Here is an 18,550-nt window from a genome sequence, read left to right on the forward strand (position 1 = left end):
TGTTATTTAAGGGGAAGGATTAAGAAGTAGAACCATCAAAAGTAGGATTCATGTGGTATGAAGAAAACCAGGAGATGGATTTGAAATATGATTAGAGATATACCAGTACTTGACATATTAGCTGCTGATTAACATTATGGTTATAAGTAGCTTATTATTCCTGGATAGAGATCCTGTAGGAAAAGAGTCAATCAAAATGTGATTGCTTGATTGGTTGATTTTTTTTTTTTTTAGTTATAAATGTACTAGAGGCCCAGTGCACGAAACTCGTGCACAGGAGGGGGGTCCCCTCAGCCCAGCCTGCACCCTCTCCAATTCGGGACATCCCTCTCACAATCTGGGACCGCTGACTCCTAACTGTTCACCTGCCTGCCTGCCTGGTCACCCCTAACTGCTGTCCCTGCTGGCCTAGTCACCCCCAACTGGCCCCCCCTCCAACCTAGTCACCCCCAACTGCCCCCCTCCTCCGGCCTGATCACCCCTAACTGCCCCTCCCACCGGCCTGGTTGCCTGTTACTGCCCCCCTGCTGGCCTGGTCGCCCCACACAGCCTGCTGTTCGGTCATCCGTCTGGTTGTTTCAGTCATGACAGCCCCTGGCTTTTTATATATTAGGATACTCGGTTTGGGTTTAGTTGGCTAGGATAGTACCTGAGCAGTAGGATTTTTTAAAGTTTCCACAGGAGCCCTTACCAGTTTGGCTCAGTGGATAGAGCATCAGCCTGTGGACTGAAGGGTTCCAGGTTCGATTCTGGTCAAGGGCATGTACCTAGGTTGCAGGCACATCCCCAGTAGGGGGTGTGCAGGAGGCATCCAATCAATGATTCTCTCTCATTGATGTTTCTAACTCTCTATCCCTCTCCCTTCCTCTCTGTAAAAATCAATAAAATATATTTTTTAAATAAATAAGTAAATAGATAAAGTTTTCACAGGTGATTCTAATGTGCAGTGGAATTTGAGACACACTGATCTGTGGATGTTGATTGTACTAGTATTTATTATAAAGTCTTACTTAGATTGCTTCATCTGTTTGCTTGGGTAAAAGTTTGTCTTTGTTGATTTATTTTCCTGTTGAAAATCTTTTAATGTTTTATTGTTGATTGTGAGCTCATCTTTGCAGTTCAGATTCCTACTTTACTTTCATTGTTTTGGCTTGTACAATTTATATAAGGGGAGGCTCAGAAGCCGTTGCTGGGACTAGTTTCTATTCTGTTCACTGATAATGGGGGAAATTTCTCTATAGGCAGAGTCCATTGTCTTATGATTTTTCTTCTGTACTCAGTAACAATGGATGTCTTTCCACTTTAGGCACTGTTCTCCCAGAGAATAGATACCTGCACCACAGCTATCTTACCTTTGTGAAAGAGAGGGCAGGTAAGGACCTGCCAATTCCCACTCTATTGCTCCATTATTATCTGTGTTTGTAGCCCTGGACCTACTTTGAGGTCTATTACCACCTCTGTCACCATTGCACATGGAAGCCCCGTTGGTGATGCCCGATGTGTGGTGCTAATTCATACCACCATTTTGCTTTTGTCTGATTCCCTGTGCATCATCCTTAGGAATTCCTCAGAGTTTCTGGCAACTGAAATTTTCCTTGATGGTTTTGTTGTTGCTGTTGTTGTAGTTTAAACAGGGCTTTGTATTTCTTAATTGTTTCTTTAAAACATATTTCTTATTCTCTCCTAGATTTGGAACAGAGTAATTAGGGATGGGGACTTAGTGGGGAGAGAGGGATGTAGTCTGCATTATGTGCTCCAATTGAAGAAACCAAAACACAATTTGTTGTCTGTACTTAATTAAAGATCATGATTTGATTTATACTTCTTTTATACTAGAGGCCCGGTGCATGAATTCATGCACAGGTGAGGTCTGGCCAGCCTGCCCCAATGGGGCCCCATTGGGCTGAGCCGGCATGGGGAGGGGCCCAGATCAGGCTGGTTGGCTGCCGCAGTGTGTATCACAGCCACCAGTCATTCCGGTCATTCTGCCGTTCCGGTTGCTGGGCTTTTATTTATATAGATTCTCTCCTTAAGTATAGCACAGTGTTGAGTACATAATGAGGACTCAGCAAATACCCGATTGAGCTTTCTTCAGAAACTAGAGGCCCAGTGCATGACATTCATGCACTCAGGGGGGTCCTTCAGCCCGGCCTGCACCCTCACAGTCTGGGACCCTCGGGGGATTTCCAACCTCCGAGGGGTCCTTAACACTGCTACAGAAGCGGGAGAGGCTCCTGCCACCACCACTGTGCTCACTGGCTCAGGGCTTCTGGCTGAGTGGCACTCCCACTGTGGGAACGCACTGACCACAGGGGGCAGCTCCTGTGTTGACCGTCTGCCCCCTGGTGGTTAGTGCGCATCATAGCTACCAGTCGTTCCACTGTTCGGTCGATTTGCATATTAGGGTTTTATTATATAGGATGGAATTAATTGTTGAAACTTTCTTAAACTTCATGTGAAACCAATTTTTCATTGTTTATACATTTTTTTTTCCAGTTACATGAAATAGGTCGAAATAAGCCCCAACCATCACTATGACTTTATGATTTAACCTCTGTAAGTTTTTCTGTTTCATGTAGAAATTGGCAATTATTTTGGGAAAAGTGTACTTTGAGGTCTACGTCATATAGGCTGCTTTCAGACCAATTCCCCCTTTTGAGATAGCAAAGCTTTCTTTTCCTTTTTTCCATACCCCTTTTTTTTAAACCAGAAGGGTTTTGTTTTTTTTCCTGTTTCAATCTTTTTTTTTTATTTTTCTTTTTTTAATATATTTTATTGATTTTTTACAGAGAGGACTGGAGAAGGAGAGGGATAGAGAGTTAGTAACATCAATGAGAGAGAAACATCGATTCAGCTGCCTCCTGCACACTCCCTACTGGGGATGTGCCCACAACCAAGGTACATGCCCTTGACCAGAATCAAACCTGGGACCCTTCAGTCCACAGGTCGACACTCTATCCACTGAGCCAAACCGGCCAGGGTTGTTTCAATCTTTTTTAAAAATTTAATTTATTGGGGTGACATTGGTTAGTAAAATTATATAGGTTTCAGTGCTACAGTACATCATCTGTATATTGTATTGTGAGTTTACCCCTCCACATCAAGTTTTCCATTACCATTTATCGCCTCTTTACCCTTTTCTATTTCCCGCAGTCCCCCACTTCCTTCCGTCTGGCAATCACCATACTGTTGTCTGTGTCCAGGAGTTTTTTTTTTTTTTCTTTGCTTAATTTCTTCACCCTTCTCAACCTGTCCCCAATCCCCTCCCCTCTGACAGGTATCAGTCTGTTCTCTGTATCTGAACCTAGTGAAGTTTATTTTCTTCACTAGGTTCCACAAATAAGTGAAATCATATGGTACATGTCTTTCTCTGACTGGCTTATTTCACTTAGCATAATACTCTCCAAGTCCATCCATGCTGTTGCAAAAGGTAGTATTTCCTTGTTTTTTACTGAGTAGTAAGTAGTCCATTGTGTGAATGTACCACCGCTTTTTTACACATTCATCTACATAGAGCTCAAATACCCGTACGTTATTTTGTTCTCTTGTTTTGTCTGCTTCGTTTCCCCTGGTTGCCATTATCACCTTATTCCTTGCCCAGCTATCCCTCTTAACCTTTTTATCTGCTAATCCATAAAAAGAAATGTATTTCTATATTTTTATCTTTCTCTTTTGAAAGGTCTATTTTGGGAATTTTTAAGGCTATGTAAGGATCAAGTGAGGTTTTGTTAACCCTTTGTGATTATAAAACAAATTTGAAATTCTGTAATGATGATATGAGTGTACATGTTCCTAAAATTCTTTAAATATGCATTTCCAGGATATTTGAGAGATATACTTTAAATGTATTTTTAGAATTTATTTTATTTTATTCAACAAATTATTATTATTAAATTTATCCATTAATAACTGGTAAAACCATCAGAATTTGTATATTGCATGAGATTATGGTCAGTGTGTTCCTTAGCTGTGTTTGACTTCTTAAAAAAATTATCCACTGCTTTTTGTATTTCTCTGAAGATTTCATGTTGTATATGTGGACGACTAGTTTATGCTGAATTTCTCATCTGGGAGCCCTTTAACTCTGAAATTCTCTCTCAGAATGCCTACTGTTGCATTTGTCTTCTAGAGTTCACATTTACCCATAAAAAAAAAAAAAAGTGAAAATGAGCAACCGACGGAAACGCGCTCCTCCAGTGAAAGTAGATGAAGAAAAGCAACAGCAGCTTCGTTGGAATATGCATGAGGACAGAAGGAATGAACCTGTCACCTTAACTGATGATGAGCATCCCTACCCAGCTTCAGAGTCCTCTTCTGCTCAGTGCATCATCCTAGATGATAGCCTAAAGGAAGAAGTGGCTCACAGAGATAAAAAGAGATGTTCAGAGTCAGTGTGCATCTCAGAATCAGTCGATAAAGAAGAGACTGGTGACAGTTTTTCCCCTTTGTCAGTAAAGCTGAATATTGTGATTTCTCCCTGTCGCTTTGATAATTCTTGGAAAGCACTTCTAGGAGAATTCACTCTTCAGCTTCTTCCAGAACAGAGTTTAATTGAAAATTTTTCTGAAAGGAGTTTTACACTGATGAGTTCAGAGTCAAGCAGTCAGTTCCTGATCTATGTTCATTCAGAATGCATAGATGTGGAGAAACAAGAAAAAGGACTCAACAAGCCAAGCAGTGTTTGTGACAAGGGTACCCGAGTGGAATCATCCTTCAGTGGTGAAATGTTAGAGGATTTGGGGTGGCTACAAAAGAAGAGAAGAATAAAACTTTACCACAAACCAGATGGAAATCACATTATTAAGGTACTCAATTTCTGTGGTGTCTTTTAGTAAGATTCTTCTGCATTGGCAGTCCTTTTTGAAGTTATCTTACTAGGAAGGTCTGTTAAGCCAGCAATAAACCTTTCATTAAGTTTCAAACTACACTTTATTTCGGGCTTTCACAATAACTGTAATACACACACACACACACACACACACACACACACACACACATTAGAGACCGGATGCACTAAGATTCGTGCAAGAATGGGCCTTTCTTCCCCTGGCTGCTGGCACCGCTTTCGCTCTGGCCGGAGCTGCCTTTCCGCCTTCCCACGCTGCCCAGAGGCCCGGAGTCCTAGGGTGGTGCAGAACACCTGCATCATCGTCATGGTGACGACACAAGTGTCCCGCCCCAGCCACTTGGAGCTGGCATATGCAAATTAACCTGCCATCTTTGTTGAGCTAATTTGCATACTCACTCCTGATTGGCTGGTGAGCGTCATGAGGGTACAGTTAATTAGCATGTTACTCTTTTATTAGGTAGATATTATATATATATATATATATATATATATATAAATGGCTGGTTATTTTCAGGCTGAATATTTTCAAGGAGATCTTCCCGATTTCTCCTTTGTAGCTCTACTCTTAATGACTTGTTTTGGTCCTCATTATTTCTTTCTCTTCCTACAGCAATCCTTTAACCATTTCTCTGCTTGCCTTTTCAAGTCTTTGATCTACTTTGCCTCTGGAATAGTATAATTTGAAATGCAAGTGGGATTCTGTTCTTTACTGCCTACTGAATTAAGTATAATCTGGCATATAAGTCCTTCCTTTGATAGACCCTTGTTTACTCCAGCTTTATCCTTTATCACTCTGCTTTTCATTTTGTCCCAGAAATTCTATATTGATTTGTTTCCTGCACATTTCCTGCCATCTTTCCGCATCTTTGCTTTTACTTTAACAGTTCCCTCTACCTGGGTTGTCCCTTCCTCTTCTTTGGTAATTCTTGGTCATTCTTTAATATTTAGCTCAGAGTTTGCTTCATATAGGGAGAGCTTTTCTTAAACTCCATGGATGGTGTTAACGTGCCTTCCCCATCACACCTGATGCCTATGCTTAATTTTGCCTCTGTCACTTGCAGCGTACTTACATTTTAGACCTTTCTCCCTCACTAGACAATAAAGTCTTTTATCTTTGCAGCCTGGTAAAATGCCTGATACTGAAGAGATTTTCAGTAAATAAATGAATAAATTTATTATTTATTTCAGGCTCTTCTACTCACTAACCATGTCACTATGTGAATCATTTAAATGTTCTAATTGCAGCCTTTATCTGTGTGAAATATAAACATTACCCATTCTTTTTTTAAAAAATAGATTTTTATTGATCTTTAGAGAGAGAGAGAGGGAGAGGGATAGAGAGAGAGAACATTGATGTGTAAGAGAAACATCAATCAGCTGCCTTGTGCATGTCCTCTACTGGGGATCAAGCCCACAACCCAGGCCTGTATCTTGACTGGGAATCGAACTAGGGACCCCTTGGTTGATGAGTCAATGCTCAACCACACACCAGCGTGCATTAATACCCATTCTTTTTACTTCATACATTTGGATTGAGTATCAGGTGAGATAATGTAAGTAAATATACTTTGTAAACTTTGAATCAGGTCAACATGCCTTCATGCTAAAACTTGAAAAGAAAAGAAGTTCTAATGTGTTGAATTTATCTTTGTTCAATTGAAAACTGTGTCTTATGTATTTCTCACATTAAAAAGCAATTATGTTGTAGCCCTGTTTGTAGTTTCAGAATTGACAGTAGGAAAGGAGAAGTGTTAAACTATAAATATTCCCTAGACAATGAAATTATGCAACCAAGCATTCTCTCTCTTTGTTGATTGTGAGTGCCAAAATTGTGGCTCAGTAATAACAAGTAAGATTTTATGGATTTGTATTTGTGTTCTGTCCACCTCTCTTACAATCCAAGTTTTGATCTATTCTGTGTTCCCTGACCTTGATATTTATAACTATTTAAGCATTTATTGCTGCTATAGTAAGCAATCTAAGTGAACACAAGCAGAGTAAAAATGTTAATGAAATGTAATCTTGGCCACCCATTCCTGTATAATGTTGGGTTGGATTCTTGTTCTTTAGTGAAAGAACATGAGAATCTCAGTGATTAGGGAATTTGGTCCAGGATAATAGAGGGAAGTGAAGGAAGCTGCACTTACCAGTATCTACCGTTAGGAAGTTTAAAATTATATCATCTAGGCCAGTGGTTGGCAAACTCATTAGTCAACAGAGCCAAGTATCAACAGTACAACGATTGAAATTTCTTTTGAAAGCCAAATTTTTTAAACTTAAACTTCTTCTAACGCCACTTCTTCAAAATAGACTCGCCCAGGCTGTGGTATTTTATGGAAGAGCCACACTCAAGGGGCCAAAGAGCCGCATGTGGCTCGCAAGCCGCAGTTTGCCAACCACGGATCTAGGCCATCTCATATAGGCTTCTCTCCATTTTGCAAATAACATTTAGGTCAAAACAAATTATTTTGCTATTTATTTAGCTCCTAAATACCAGTGCCATTATTCAAATTCAAGTATTTTCGACTGTAAAGCTTCCTACTGCATTGCTTCACCAGAATCAACATCTAAAAAAAAATCAAATTCAGTTTTCCTATACATTTAAATGTTTGAGCTAGTAACAGGGACTCCCAAATGTAACTCCTGGCATGTGTGTCAGCATCTTCTGGGAGAATCTGCACCTTAGCCAACTTCACTGATTACTCCGCTGCTCATCAAGGTTGGAAATCATTGACTTGCTAGGTAGAGTTGGTGTTCTCATCACATCTTCCCAGGTTTGGTTCAAGTTAGGGAAATATTTTTTCCTAGCAACTTGAAGGATGCACCACACATAGTAGGCATTGCATTTGTAGAATGAATTTGTTACTGAAAGTGAAAATAGATGAGGGAGATTTGGTGTTTGTGAGACAAATACTATAAAAATGGTGATAGTAAAAAAATGTTTTTTTAATATCTTCATAAAGAGTGGCATAGTACAATTTAAAATATTTCTATGTTGATTCTTCGTAGGTTGGAATTTATCTTTTGGAAGATGGCCTAGCAAAACTAGACTTTTTGAGTGATGCAAATTCAAGAATGAAAAAGTTCAATCAACTCATGAAGAAAGTGATGGAAAAGTTATACAATTTTATTATTCCAGGTAATTTTTTTTTTGTTTCTAATAAATAGTTATTGTTCAGATTATTACAGTATTTCCTCTTTTTTCCCCCATAGCTCCCCTCCACCTGGTTCCCACCCCACCCTCTGCCCTTACCCCCCCACCCACTGTCCTCATCCATAGGTGTATGATTTTTGTTCAGTCTCTTCCCCCACCCCCCACACCCCTTCCCCCTCGAGAATTGTCAGTCCACTCCCTTTCTATGCCCCTGATTCTATTATATTCACCAGTTTATTCTGTTCATCAGATTTTTTATTCACTTGATTTTTAGATTCACTTGTTGATAGATATGTATTTGTTGTTCATAATTTTTATCTTTACCTTTTTCTTCTTCCTCTTCTTAAAGAATACCTTTCAACATTTCATATAATACTGGTTTGGTGGTGATGAACTCCTTTAGCTCTTTCTTATCTTTGAAGCTCTTTATCTGCCCTTCAATTCTGAATGATAACTTTCCTGGGTAGAGTAATCTTGGTTGTAGGTTCTTGCTATTCATCACTTTGAATATTTCTTGCCACTCCCGTCTGGCCTACATAGTTTCTGTTGAGAAATCAGCTGACAATCGTATGGGTGCTCCCTTGTAGGTAACTAACTGTTTTTCTCTTGCTGCTTTTAATATTCTTTCTTTGTCTTTTGCTCTTGGCATTTTAATTATGACGAGTCTTGGTGTGGTCCTCTTTGGATTCCTTTTGTTTGGGGTTCTCTGTGCTTCCTGGACTTCTAAGTCTATTTCTTTCACCAGGTGAGAGAAGTTTTCTGTCATTATTTCCTAAATAGGTTTTCAGTATTTTGCTCTCTCTCTTCTTCTGTCATCCCCATAATTCTGATGTTGGTACGCTTGACGTTGTCCCAGAGGCTCCTTACACTTCATATTTTTGGATTCTTTTTTCTTTTTGCTTTTCCGGTTGGGTGTTTTTTGCTTCTTTGTATTTCAAATCTTTGACTTGATTCTTGCGATCCTCTTGTCTGCTGTTGAATCTCTGTATATTATTTTTTATTTCAGTCAGTGTATGTTTAATTTCTAGTTGGTCCTTTTTCATATCCTTGAGGGTCTCGCTAAATTTATTGGCCTTTTCTAGAAAATTCTTGAAAAACCTTATAACTGTGGTTTTGAACTCTATATCCAGTCATTTGCTTTCCTCCATTTCTTTCATTTGTGACCTGTTTCTTTGTCTCTGCATTTTGGCTGCTTCCCTGAATTGATAGAGTGGCTTTGTGTGCTACGTGTCCTATAGGGCCCAGTGGCTCAGCCTCCCCAGTTACCTGAGGTGGACACTCTTGGTACATCCCTTTGTGGGCTGTGTGCACAGTTTTGTTGTAGTTAAGCCTTGATTGTTGTTGGTATCACTGGGAGGAATTGACCTCCAGGCCAATTGACTGTGAGGATCAGCTGTGTCTACGCTGGGAGAACTTCTGTGCTGGAGACACGCTTATGAGACAAGACTTGTAAAAGCCTCTGTGCTCAGCTTGGATGGGGCGGAGTCTCAGGGTGGAGCAGACAGCCTTGGCTTCCCATCAGCCCTTCCCTAAGAGGCCCCGGGTCTCAGTGTCTCACGGTAATCGCTGCAAGCACTTCTGAGAGAAAGCCGCCCTCGAATTTTGCCCGCTGCCAGACAGTCCAGTTTCTCCCCGAATGAGTCTGGGTCCCCAGAGTCTCGCCCAGAACTGGAGTTCAGCGCAGTCGGGAGCTTTTGTCTCCCTCCCGCTTGAGAAAGCCAGCCGCGTACTCAGTTGCCAGTCCTCTCCGCGCATGTGTCTCTGTACCTCTGCCTTCTGCAGCTCCTCTGAGTCTCAGTGTGCTTTTCTCTTTCCTTCTAGTTATAGAATTTCCACTCAGCCAGCCTTCCTTTGGTTCTGGATGATGTCCGTTTTGTCTTTTAGTTGTAGTTTTGAAATTGTTGTGCAAGACAGCAGTTTAGGTGTTTACTTATGCCGCCATCTTGGTTTTCCTCTATTCCAGGTAATTTTTAAAGTAAGCTTAAAAATTGCTGTTACTTAAGAGTTGTGGTTGCCCCCCCCACACACACACTCCTATACATAACAACCAGAAAACTCAGCTAATAAAACCATAATAAAAATTAAACAACCTTCATAAAATCTGTATGTGACAAAATTATACTTTTATAATTTTACTAATATAATTTGTGTCCTTATTTGCTTTTTACTCTGCTTAGCTTATAGTCAATTTTTTTTTTCATGTTATAGTAGGCACAAATTTTCCACATGGCAGTTGTGTCCAAAAATTAATCTGATATTCTTACAAATTTGTATTATTGACTTATATACTTACCTCCTAATTGGCTACAGGTGCTTACCAAATGCCTTTTTTTAACATAAGATATACAGTGGGAACTCTTGCCATATTATTCATAGAGACATTATGTCTCATGTGGCTATTTTTATATGAATATATAAAAGTGAAATAAATTATCCTTTTATAAACTGCAAAAGATATTTACATTCTGTTCCTCAAATATTTATTAAATATCTACAATGGGCAAAGCATGTGCCAGCTCTAAGGAGCTATAAAAACAAAAGGCAGGCTTTGCCCTCAAAGAACATTACAGTTCAGTGTAGAAGGGACAAATACACATAGATGGTTGCACAACCAGACAGAATGCAATGCATTGCTATATCCAGCGTATAAGGGTATCGCATGAACACAGAGGAAAACATCATTCTAATCATGGGAGAAAAAAACACGCCATGGTAAAAGTAGAAGCTGAACCATCTTGAAGGATGGATGGGTAGATTTTTGATTCATGAAGAATTAAGAGTAGATCCTTCCAGTGACAAAACACGCTGATTAAATCCTCAGAGTTGAGAGAGTGCATGGTATGTTTTTGAAATAAGAATTGCTTGTAACTATAAAAGGTAAATCAGGTTGTTTTGAGCACCTTGTTATTGGATATACAGATGTGTTGGAAGAGGATGAGGAAGATTCAGAGAGTGAGCCAGAGGGACAGGACATTGATGAGCTCTATCACTTTGTGAAGCAAACACATCAGCAAGAAACACAGTCCATTCAAGTGGATGTCCAGCATCCTGCATTGACTCCTGTATTGAGACCTTACCAAAGAGAGGCTGTCAATTGGATGCTACAACAAGAGCATTTCAGAAGTGCTCCCATTAGTGGCAAGTATAAGATACTTCCAGAAAGGCAAATTGCTAAGAGGGATTATAAGAGAGATAGTGTGTGTGTGTGTGTGTGTGTGTGTGTGTGTGTGGGCGGGGGGTGGGTAAATGTTAAATAAGTCACATTGAAAAGATAGGATAGAATGGGTGTTACTATGAACAAAATTATTTTTTAAGAAATGCCTCAAAATTGAAGTTAGGGAAATTCATTCTTGGATAGTAGTTGATTATATGTATTAGTTTTCTTTTCCTGTCAATCCTTTGTTATTTGCTGTACTTTGTTTTTCTATCTTATCACTTGCTTATATGAAAAATAGTTGTGCCCAAAGCAAAGGAAGCTAAAGAATAATATCTGAAGAAAAGGGTATAAGAAATCCTAGCATTTTTCCCATGTGTATGTGGCTTATCAAGTTACCCTGTTTGTTAACTTATTTTTAATGTCATTATATGGCAGAAAAGAAAACAAACAAAACTTGTTTTTATGGTTATATTTTTCTTTAGAAAATGCCCTGCACTTCTTATGGCGAGAGATTGTTACATCTGAGGGTTTGAAACTCTACTACAACCCATATACAGGCTGGTATGGCAAAACTTTATTTATGTGTTTGATATTGAAAATAAATATTATGAAACCTATATGAGTTTGGTAATATATATCTTGAGCCTTGGCAGTACCTCAAGAAGGAATACTGAGTTAAAGTCTCATTAGTCATTTTTATAGATAGGATAGACATAGAATTAATAGCACTTGTCACTTTTCAGTAAATGAATGTTTTATAAGAGATTTAAGATGCTTAGTCATTGATATTTAAAGAGATTATAATTCTAAGACAATATCTCATCTTATTATGTGTCAGTATTTATATTTTTCATTAAATTTTTCAGTCTATTATAAAAATTACAGGAATCCTTAAATATGATTAGTGAGTCAGTAGTTACTGCCCTTCTTATTTTTTTATTCCCAAATTCATAAAGGTCTCAGAAAGAAGGCAGACACGCTTCCTTTTATTTTAGAAGAGAAGAAATGATGGCTGTTTACCAAGACTACTCTTGTTTCTCAATCTTAGTTGTCAGCTCAGGCAGTTTTTGATTATCACAGTTCTTATATTCTAGAAATAGGGATTTGAATTATTTCACCCTAAAATGTAGTTTTAAAAGTTAGACTTTATGCATTTCTCCTAGTTCTCTTTAGGAACAGTATAATTTTAATTGTATTCCTATGATGTATTTTTCTTGTTTCTTTTCTGTTAGCATCATCCGTGAGTACCCAAGTGCTGGGCCACAGTTGTTTGGTGGAATCTTAGCAGATGAGATGGGTCTCGGAAAGACAGTGGAGGTTTTGGCTCTGATTCTGACACACATTCGACAGGATGTCAAACAAGATGCTCTGACTCTTCCTGAGGTAAGAATACTGTAGGGCTTGGAAAGCAGGGGACATATGTTCTCATAAATCATCATAGGTCAAACATTTGCTTGGCACTTCAGTCAACCCTTGCAATTTTTGCTGCAGCTGATGACTTATATTAGCTATTAGTTACCTTCAAGTGGGCACAGAGAATGGGATGTTTGTGCCCTGGCAGGGTTGTCTTAAGTGATGTTGGCCAACTAGGAAGGTGCAGGGCGTGGGGCGGAGGGGGTTGGGGGGCGGAGAGGCAGCGATATTCTCGCACCGAACTTCCTTTTAGTTGGCAGAGAAACACCCTTAGGAAAATACATTACTTCCTCAAATGTTTTGTCACTGTTATAAGTCTCCATAGTACCACTAAATATTTTTGAGAACTGTTTTTTAATATTGCACAAATATCAAGTATGCAAATAAAAAACGTAATAATTAGAACTTTGTTATAGGATACATGGCTTATTAATTAGAGTGCTAGATGAAATAAATTGGAAGTCTTTGTTCCAAAATATATAATTGTGTATCAAAATGTAAATTTTAGAGTTTTAAAACTATTCCACTGAGGAAATAGAGTTCATATATTTCCATAATGAAATCTAAAATTAAATTTGCTGAAATGAACCCACTAATTAAGGATATAACTGTAATTAGCTGTAAGACCCACCACCATGCTCACAAACTTAGTGATAGTATGATCTTTTGATAGGGTCAGGTTTGCAATGTTAGGCTTTCAGATTTGAGGAGGCAGTAGAAAATATCTATTTCCGTTGTAGAAAAATAAATTGGAGTATGCAGTTCTAAGTATCCGTAATTTCTTTTTGGCATTTTCTTCTCATTAGATATTTTAATTCTAAGTTATTTTTAGTATTGTTATAAATTAAGTGGGTTAATTCTGTGTTTAAACAAGCCTTAAAAAGTTCATTGCAGCCCTAGCCGGTTTGGCTCAGTGGATAGAATGGCGGCCTGTAGACTGAAGGGTTCTGGGTTCAGTTCTGGTTGAGGGCACATGTCTGGGTTGTGGACTTGGTCCCTGGTAGGGGGCCTGCAGGAGGCAACCAATCAATGATTCTCATCATTGATGTTTCTATCTCTCTTTCCCTCTCCCTTCCTCTCTGAAATCAATAAAAATATAATAAAGTTAATTGCAGAAGTCCCACACTTAACATTTAGATAATTTAAGATAATATATAATTTGTACAGTTTGTAAAAGTGATAGCTAGCTGTAAGCCCTGAAACAAAAAAATAAGGTTTGTAGGTATGAATAGCATATTTAGCCTTTTTATAACTTTTTACAACTCTTTTGCATTTCCTTAATAGAAGGAAGGTTAATTTTAATAAGCAACTCAGAATACTGAAAGCAAAACCCTATGTGACTACTGAATGTTGTTTATATCAGGGAAAAGTGGTCAATTATTTCATTCCATCACATTCTGGAGGACAAGTAAAAAACACAGAAACTCAGATTATGGAAATTGAACCCAAAGAAAAAGTTCAGTGCCCCCGTAAGTATGAAATCTCTCAAAGAAATATCTTTTTACAGTTTTCTGTTGTAGCTCTTGTAATCCTCATATAGAGATATCTTGTTATTGTTATGAATAATTGTGTTTATAGTTGTTTATACTATGAATAAATAGGTTTAATTATAAGTCAAAGTGTCTTAACAAAATAAATTTTTTTTAACTTGGTCCAAGTAGTTCTTGCTCAATATTATATTTAAAGTTATTTAGCTTACAATTTAAACCAGGCTTTGTTTATTCTCAAGCTTAGCTACCTCAATTTCTGCTAACAAATGAATGTTTCCCTTACTCATAATAGCATATACATAGATAATTGTGAGAGGGTCTTTAAAATAATTTTAAGTGATACTTGCTTTGTAAGAATAATAAATTCATGAATAATTCTTTCTTAAATTATTTCCATTACAGTAATTATTAATGTGTTGAGGTAAATTTTTATTACATAGTCTTCAAAATGACAACATACCTTCAATAAATCTTTGCTTTATTTTTTTATTAACTTGATCCTCAATGCACATTAAAATGAACTGACTTTTATTTTATTTTAATTTTAATTATTTTGACTGAGTTAATATATCCTTTTACATTTAGCTACACGTGTGATGATCCTGACAGCTGTAAAAGAAATGAATGGAAAAAAGGGAGTTTCCATCCTTTCCATCTATAAGTATGTCAGTTCTATATATAGATATGATGTTCATCGTAACAAGAGTCTTCTGAAACGGATGCTGAAATGTTTAATTTTCGAAGGTCTTGTGAAACAGATCAAAGGCCATGGTTTTTCTGGCACTTTTACATTGGGGAAGAATTACAAGGAAGAGGATATATATGATAAAACCAAAAAGCAGGTAACAGAGCACTTACTAAGTAGCTATATATGATGCCTTACAGAATGAGCTGATGGATCCCACCTTGACACTGAAGCTTTTATCATCTGAAGATAAATAACAGACTGGTTAGGAACATCACTTATGGCTGTGACTTACATTTTCTACTTCCTGAATATAAGTTCCATTAAAGTAGAAACTTTATTTTGGTTACCATTAAACCTTGCTTGGCCTATAAGCAAGTACTCAAATATTTATTGCATGAATTATAAAATTAGTTGGTTAAGCATATAATAAAGTTTAACTCCTCTATTTTTATACTGTTGTCAGCAATTTAAAAGTTTGTTCCATATATTAAAAATGTTAACGATACTTCATATTTGCATAGCTCTTTATATACATTTTGAATCTTTTATATAAAGTCTTTCTTTTCCCATGGTCATCATCTTATAAAATGTTTGCATTTTGTTATAAAACTTCTTCTTTGGGGCTATTAATTTCAATTTGTTTTTAAGAAAATAGTTACGAATTTGTAAACATAAATCAAGGAAAGACTAATGACAGCAAGTCCAAGTGTGGAGCTCCCAGCTTGGCTACTGTGAAAAACGCAGATAAATAAGTTCATTTCCTCGAGTAGGGAGTCTCCAACAGTTTTTCCCCAGCCAGGGTAGAAGACAACAATGAACTCCTGGCTTTTACTAATTCTTCTGTCACCAAAACAAGAACATCTCCTTCGATTGATACCATTCATTCCGTGTTAAGTGTCCCAACTCCTCTGTTCAACATTGGCTCTGACCTCCCTTCTAGGAAGCTGTTGCTGGCACCTGCCTTCTCATCACAGCCCCTCTTCATAGCTCCAGAATCATCCTCTGAAGCCCTCTTACACATTCCTATAGCATTATCGTCTTATTGTTTACTGTTCTCTCTTTCCAACATACTCCTTTGAAAGCAGAGGCTAAATATTCCTCAAATTATATCCCCAACATCAAACACAATTGACATTCAATAAATAATTGCAGGAGGGAACACAAATAGAAAGGAGAAAGAAAGAAGGGCGTCGTTTGCTAATTGCAGTAACTAGTAAGTTAACTTTTCACTTTCTTTAAATGCTATATTTTAGTACTTGGAATTTTTATAATTGCCCTCATTTATATATTTATGTATTATAAACTACTAGTCTTTTATTGATTTAGGCAGACTATAAATTACAAGAGGTTAATACCTAAGTGTGAGTAGCTCCCTTTATCTTTCTAATTTTTATTTTTTCCATATCTTACTTACACAGTACGGCTTTTCTTTTAGACCTGCAGACTATGGGGAGGCTTCTTAGAAAGGGCAAATTGAAAGCCACTGACCAGGAGTGATTCTCCTCAGGAAAAAGAGTAGCAGGATATTTATGTAAAGCCCATCAACATAGTTGGCAATTTAATTTCAGAAATGTAGCTTGTTGAAATAAATTAATTAATGTTTTTCGTAGGCAGTATGGAGTCCGAGGAAAATTCAGAAAGAATCCAGAAAGTCATTGAGCAAGGACACAGATTCTGAGTACTTGCCATCAAACACCTCTGATGATGATGATAATCCTTACTATTATTACTATAAGCCCAGGAGAAATCGTAGTAAAGTGAGGAAAAAGCCTGTTCCATCCACAAAAAAGGAACAAAGTCAACCTGACATCGATCTCAGTTCACAAAATCATGATCCAGCGACCAGTGACTCTGGAATCACTGATGTTACCACATCCACAAGTACCTGTGTCTTTGAAGTCCAGCAAGAACATGCAGCAGAGACCCAAGCTGAATCTCTAAACTCTGCTGGTGGTGATGTGCCACATTCTAATATTATGAGTCCCTATAATTCATCCGATTATCGCTTTGAGTGCATATGTGGTGAACTTGACCATATTGACCGTAAGCCTCGTGTTCAGTGCCTGAAATGCCACCTGTGGCAACATGCAAAATGTGTGAATTATGAAGAGAAGAATCTGAAGATTAAGCCTTTCTATTGCCCCCACTGCCTTGTTGCAATGGAGCCAGTATCAACTAGAGCAACTCTGATCATCTCACCCAGTTCCATATGTCATCAGTGGGTGGATGAAATCAATAGGCATGTGAGATCATCATCTCTTCGAGTCTTGGTAAGGCAATTTGGGCTCCTTAAAGGGATAGAAAAGTGTAAATTTTGCTTCTTTATGATAGTTTTTATAATCTCTGTCACTTTGTTGTTTATCCAAAAAATAACGTAATGAGAATATTAAATCAGAACTTGAAGAGGAAATTGAGATAATTAAATCGAATAGTAGACTATTTTTTTCTCACATTCCAAGTTAAGAAGTTAAAGAATTTGAGTAGAAAGATATGAAAGCTTTTGAACAAATTCTTTATCATGTAAATGAAAAAGTCTTTTTATAAGCATTTATACTCAGAGAAGAATGCAATTCAAAAACAGCATTGCATGATAGTAGCTACTTCATAGCTCCAGAATCATCCTCTGAAGCCTCAGTTACCTTATCATAAAGTAGGAAGTTACTCATTTAACAAATACTTATCAAGCACCTATTTTATGCCAGGAATTGTGTTAAGTTCTGAAAATAGTATCTCCTCACAGACTTACTGGGAAGATTATTTGATAAAGTGCTGGCATGTAGTGTGTGGACATTCAGTGTTATTGTTTACTAATGTTAATGTTCTTTTTCACTCAGTTCTTTCCATTCAAATGTTATTGTATGTTTTCTGTATTTCAGCCACTTTCATAGGCATGGAGAGAGAATACAGTAATAAGCAAAATGCCATCTTAGCAATTGAATAGCTCTGTTCTGTGGAGTAAACAGACCTTAGTTTGAATCTTGGCTCTACCAGTTTATTTTTGTTTATTTTTCCGTTAATCCTCACCCGAGGATATTTTTTCCATTGGTTTTTTATATATACTTTTTATTTTATTTATTTATTTATTTTAATTTTCTTTATTGATTAAGTTATTACATGTGTCCTTATCCCCCCATTGCCCCCCACCCCCCATCCCCGCTCATGCCCTCACCCCCCTAGTGTCTGTGTCCTTTGGTTATGCTTATATGCATGTATACAAGTCCTTTGGTTGATCTCTTCCCCCTTACCCCCACCCTCCCATGCCTTCCCTCTGAGATTTGATTTTTAGACAGAGTGGAACAGAGCGGGAGAGACAGAGAGAAACATCAGTGTGAGAGAGACACATCGATTGATTGCCTCCCACATGTGTCCCAACTAGAATGGGCATTGAGCTTGCAACCGAGGTTTGTGCCCTTGACTGGAATGAACCCAAGACCCTTCAGTTTAGAGAAGCCCAACGCTCTAACCACTAAGCACCCCACCTAGGGCTTGGCTCTACTAGTTTTAAGCAAGTTACTTCATGTTTCTTACATGTGAGATAGGAATGATAACAGCCTCTAACAGGATTGTTGTTGAAAGTAGATAAAGCTTAGCACAGTGTCTGAAATATAAAAAGTACTCAGTAAATAATCCTTACTCTTCTAGCTTTTTATATCATTGTGCTTTTTTGCACATGCTGTTGATTCCATCTGCCTACCTACCTATATGTCATGTCCTTTTCTCCTTTCCTTCCCCTTGAGAACTCCTAAATGTTCTTCAAAATCCACCTAAAATTTTAACTCCTCTCTGAATTGACCTTTTC

General features: G+C 37.8%; 1 protein-coding gene across 2 annotated transcripts in view; it reads left to right on the forward strand.

The window, feature by feature from the left end:
• Window positions 1–18,550, forward strand: part of SHPRH (SNF2 histone linker PHD RING helicase) — a 67,154-nt gene that overhangs the window by 2,329 nt on the left and 46,275 nt on the right. Inside the window, exons 2-9 of one of the 2 annotated variants that reach the window (XM_054722213.1) lie at window positions 4,130–4,805; window positions 7,859–7,988; window positions 10,923–11,141; window positions 11,643–11,721; window positions 12,393–12,543; window positions 13,937–14,042; window positions 14,649–14,905; window positions 16,362–17,021. In XM_054722213.1, the coding sequence (XP_054578188.1) occupies window positions 4,167–4,805; window positions 7,859–7,988; window positions 10,923–11,141; window positions 11,643–11,721; window positions 12,393–12,543; window positions 13,937–14,042; window positions 14,649–14,905; window positions 16,362–17,021 (2,241 nt within the window). In that variant the 5' untranslated portion in view covers window positions 4,130–4,166. Of the gene's footprint in view, window positions 1–4,125; window positions 4,806–7,858; window positions 7,989–10,922; window positions 11,142–11,642; window positions 11,722–12,392; window positions 12,544–13,936; window positions 14,043–14,648; window positions 14,906–16,361; window positions 17,022–18,550 lie in introns of those variants that run through there. The other variant, XM_028140688.2, reaches the window with a different exon arrangement.

The sequence above is a fragment of the Eptesicus fuscus genome, chromosome 10 (assembly GCF_027574615.1).
Source record: "Eptesicus fuscus isolate TK198812 chromosome 10, DD_ASM_mEF_20220401, whole genome shotgun sequence".
In the NCBI taxonomy this organism is placed as follows: Eukaryota; Metazoa; Chordata; class Mammalia; order Chiroptera; family Vespertilionidae; genus Eptesicus; species Eptesicus fuscus.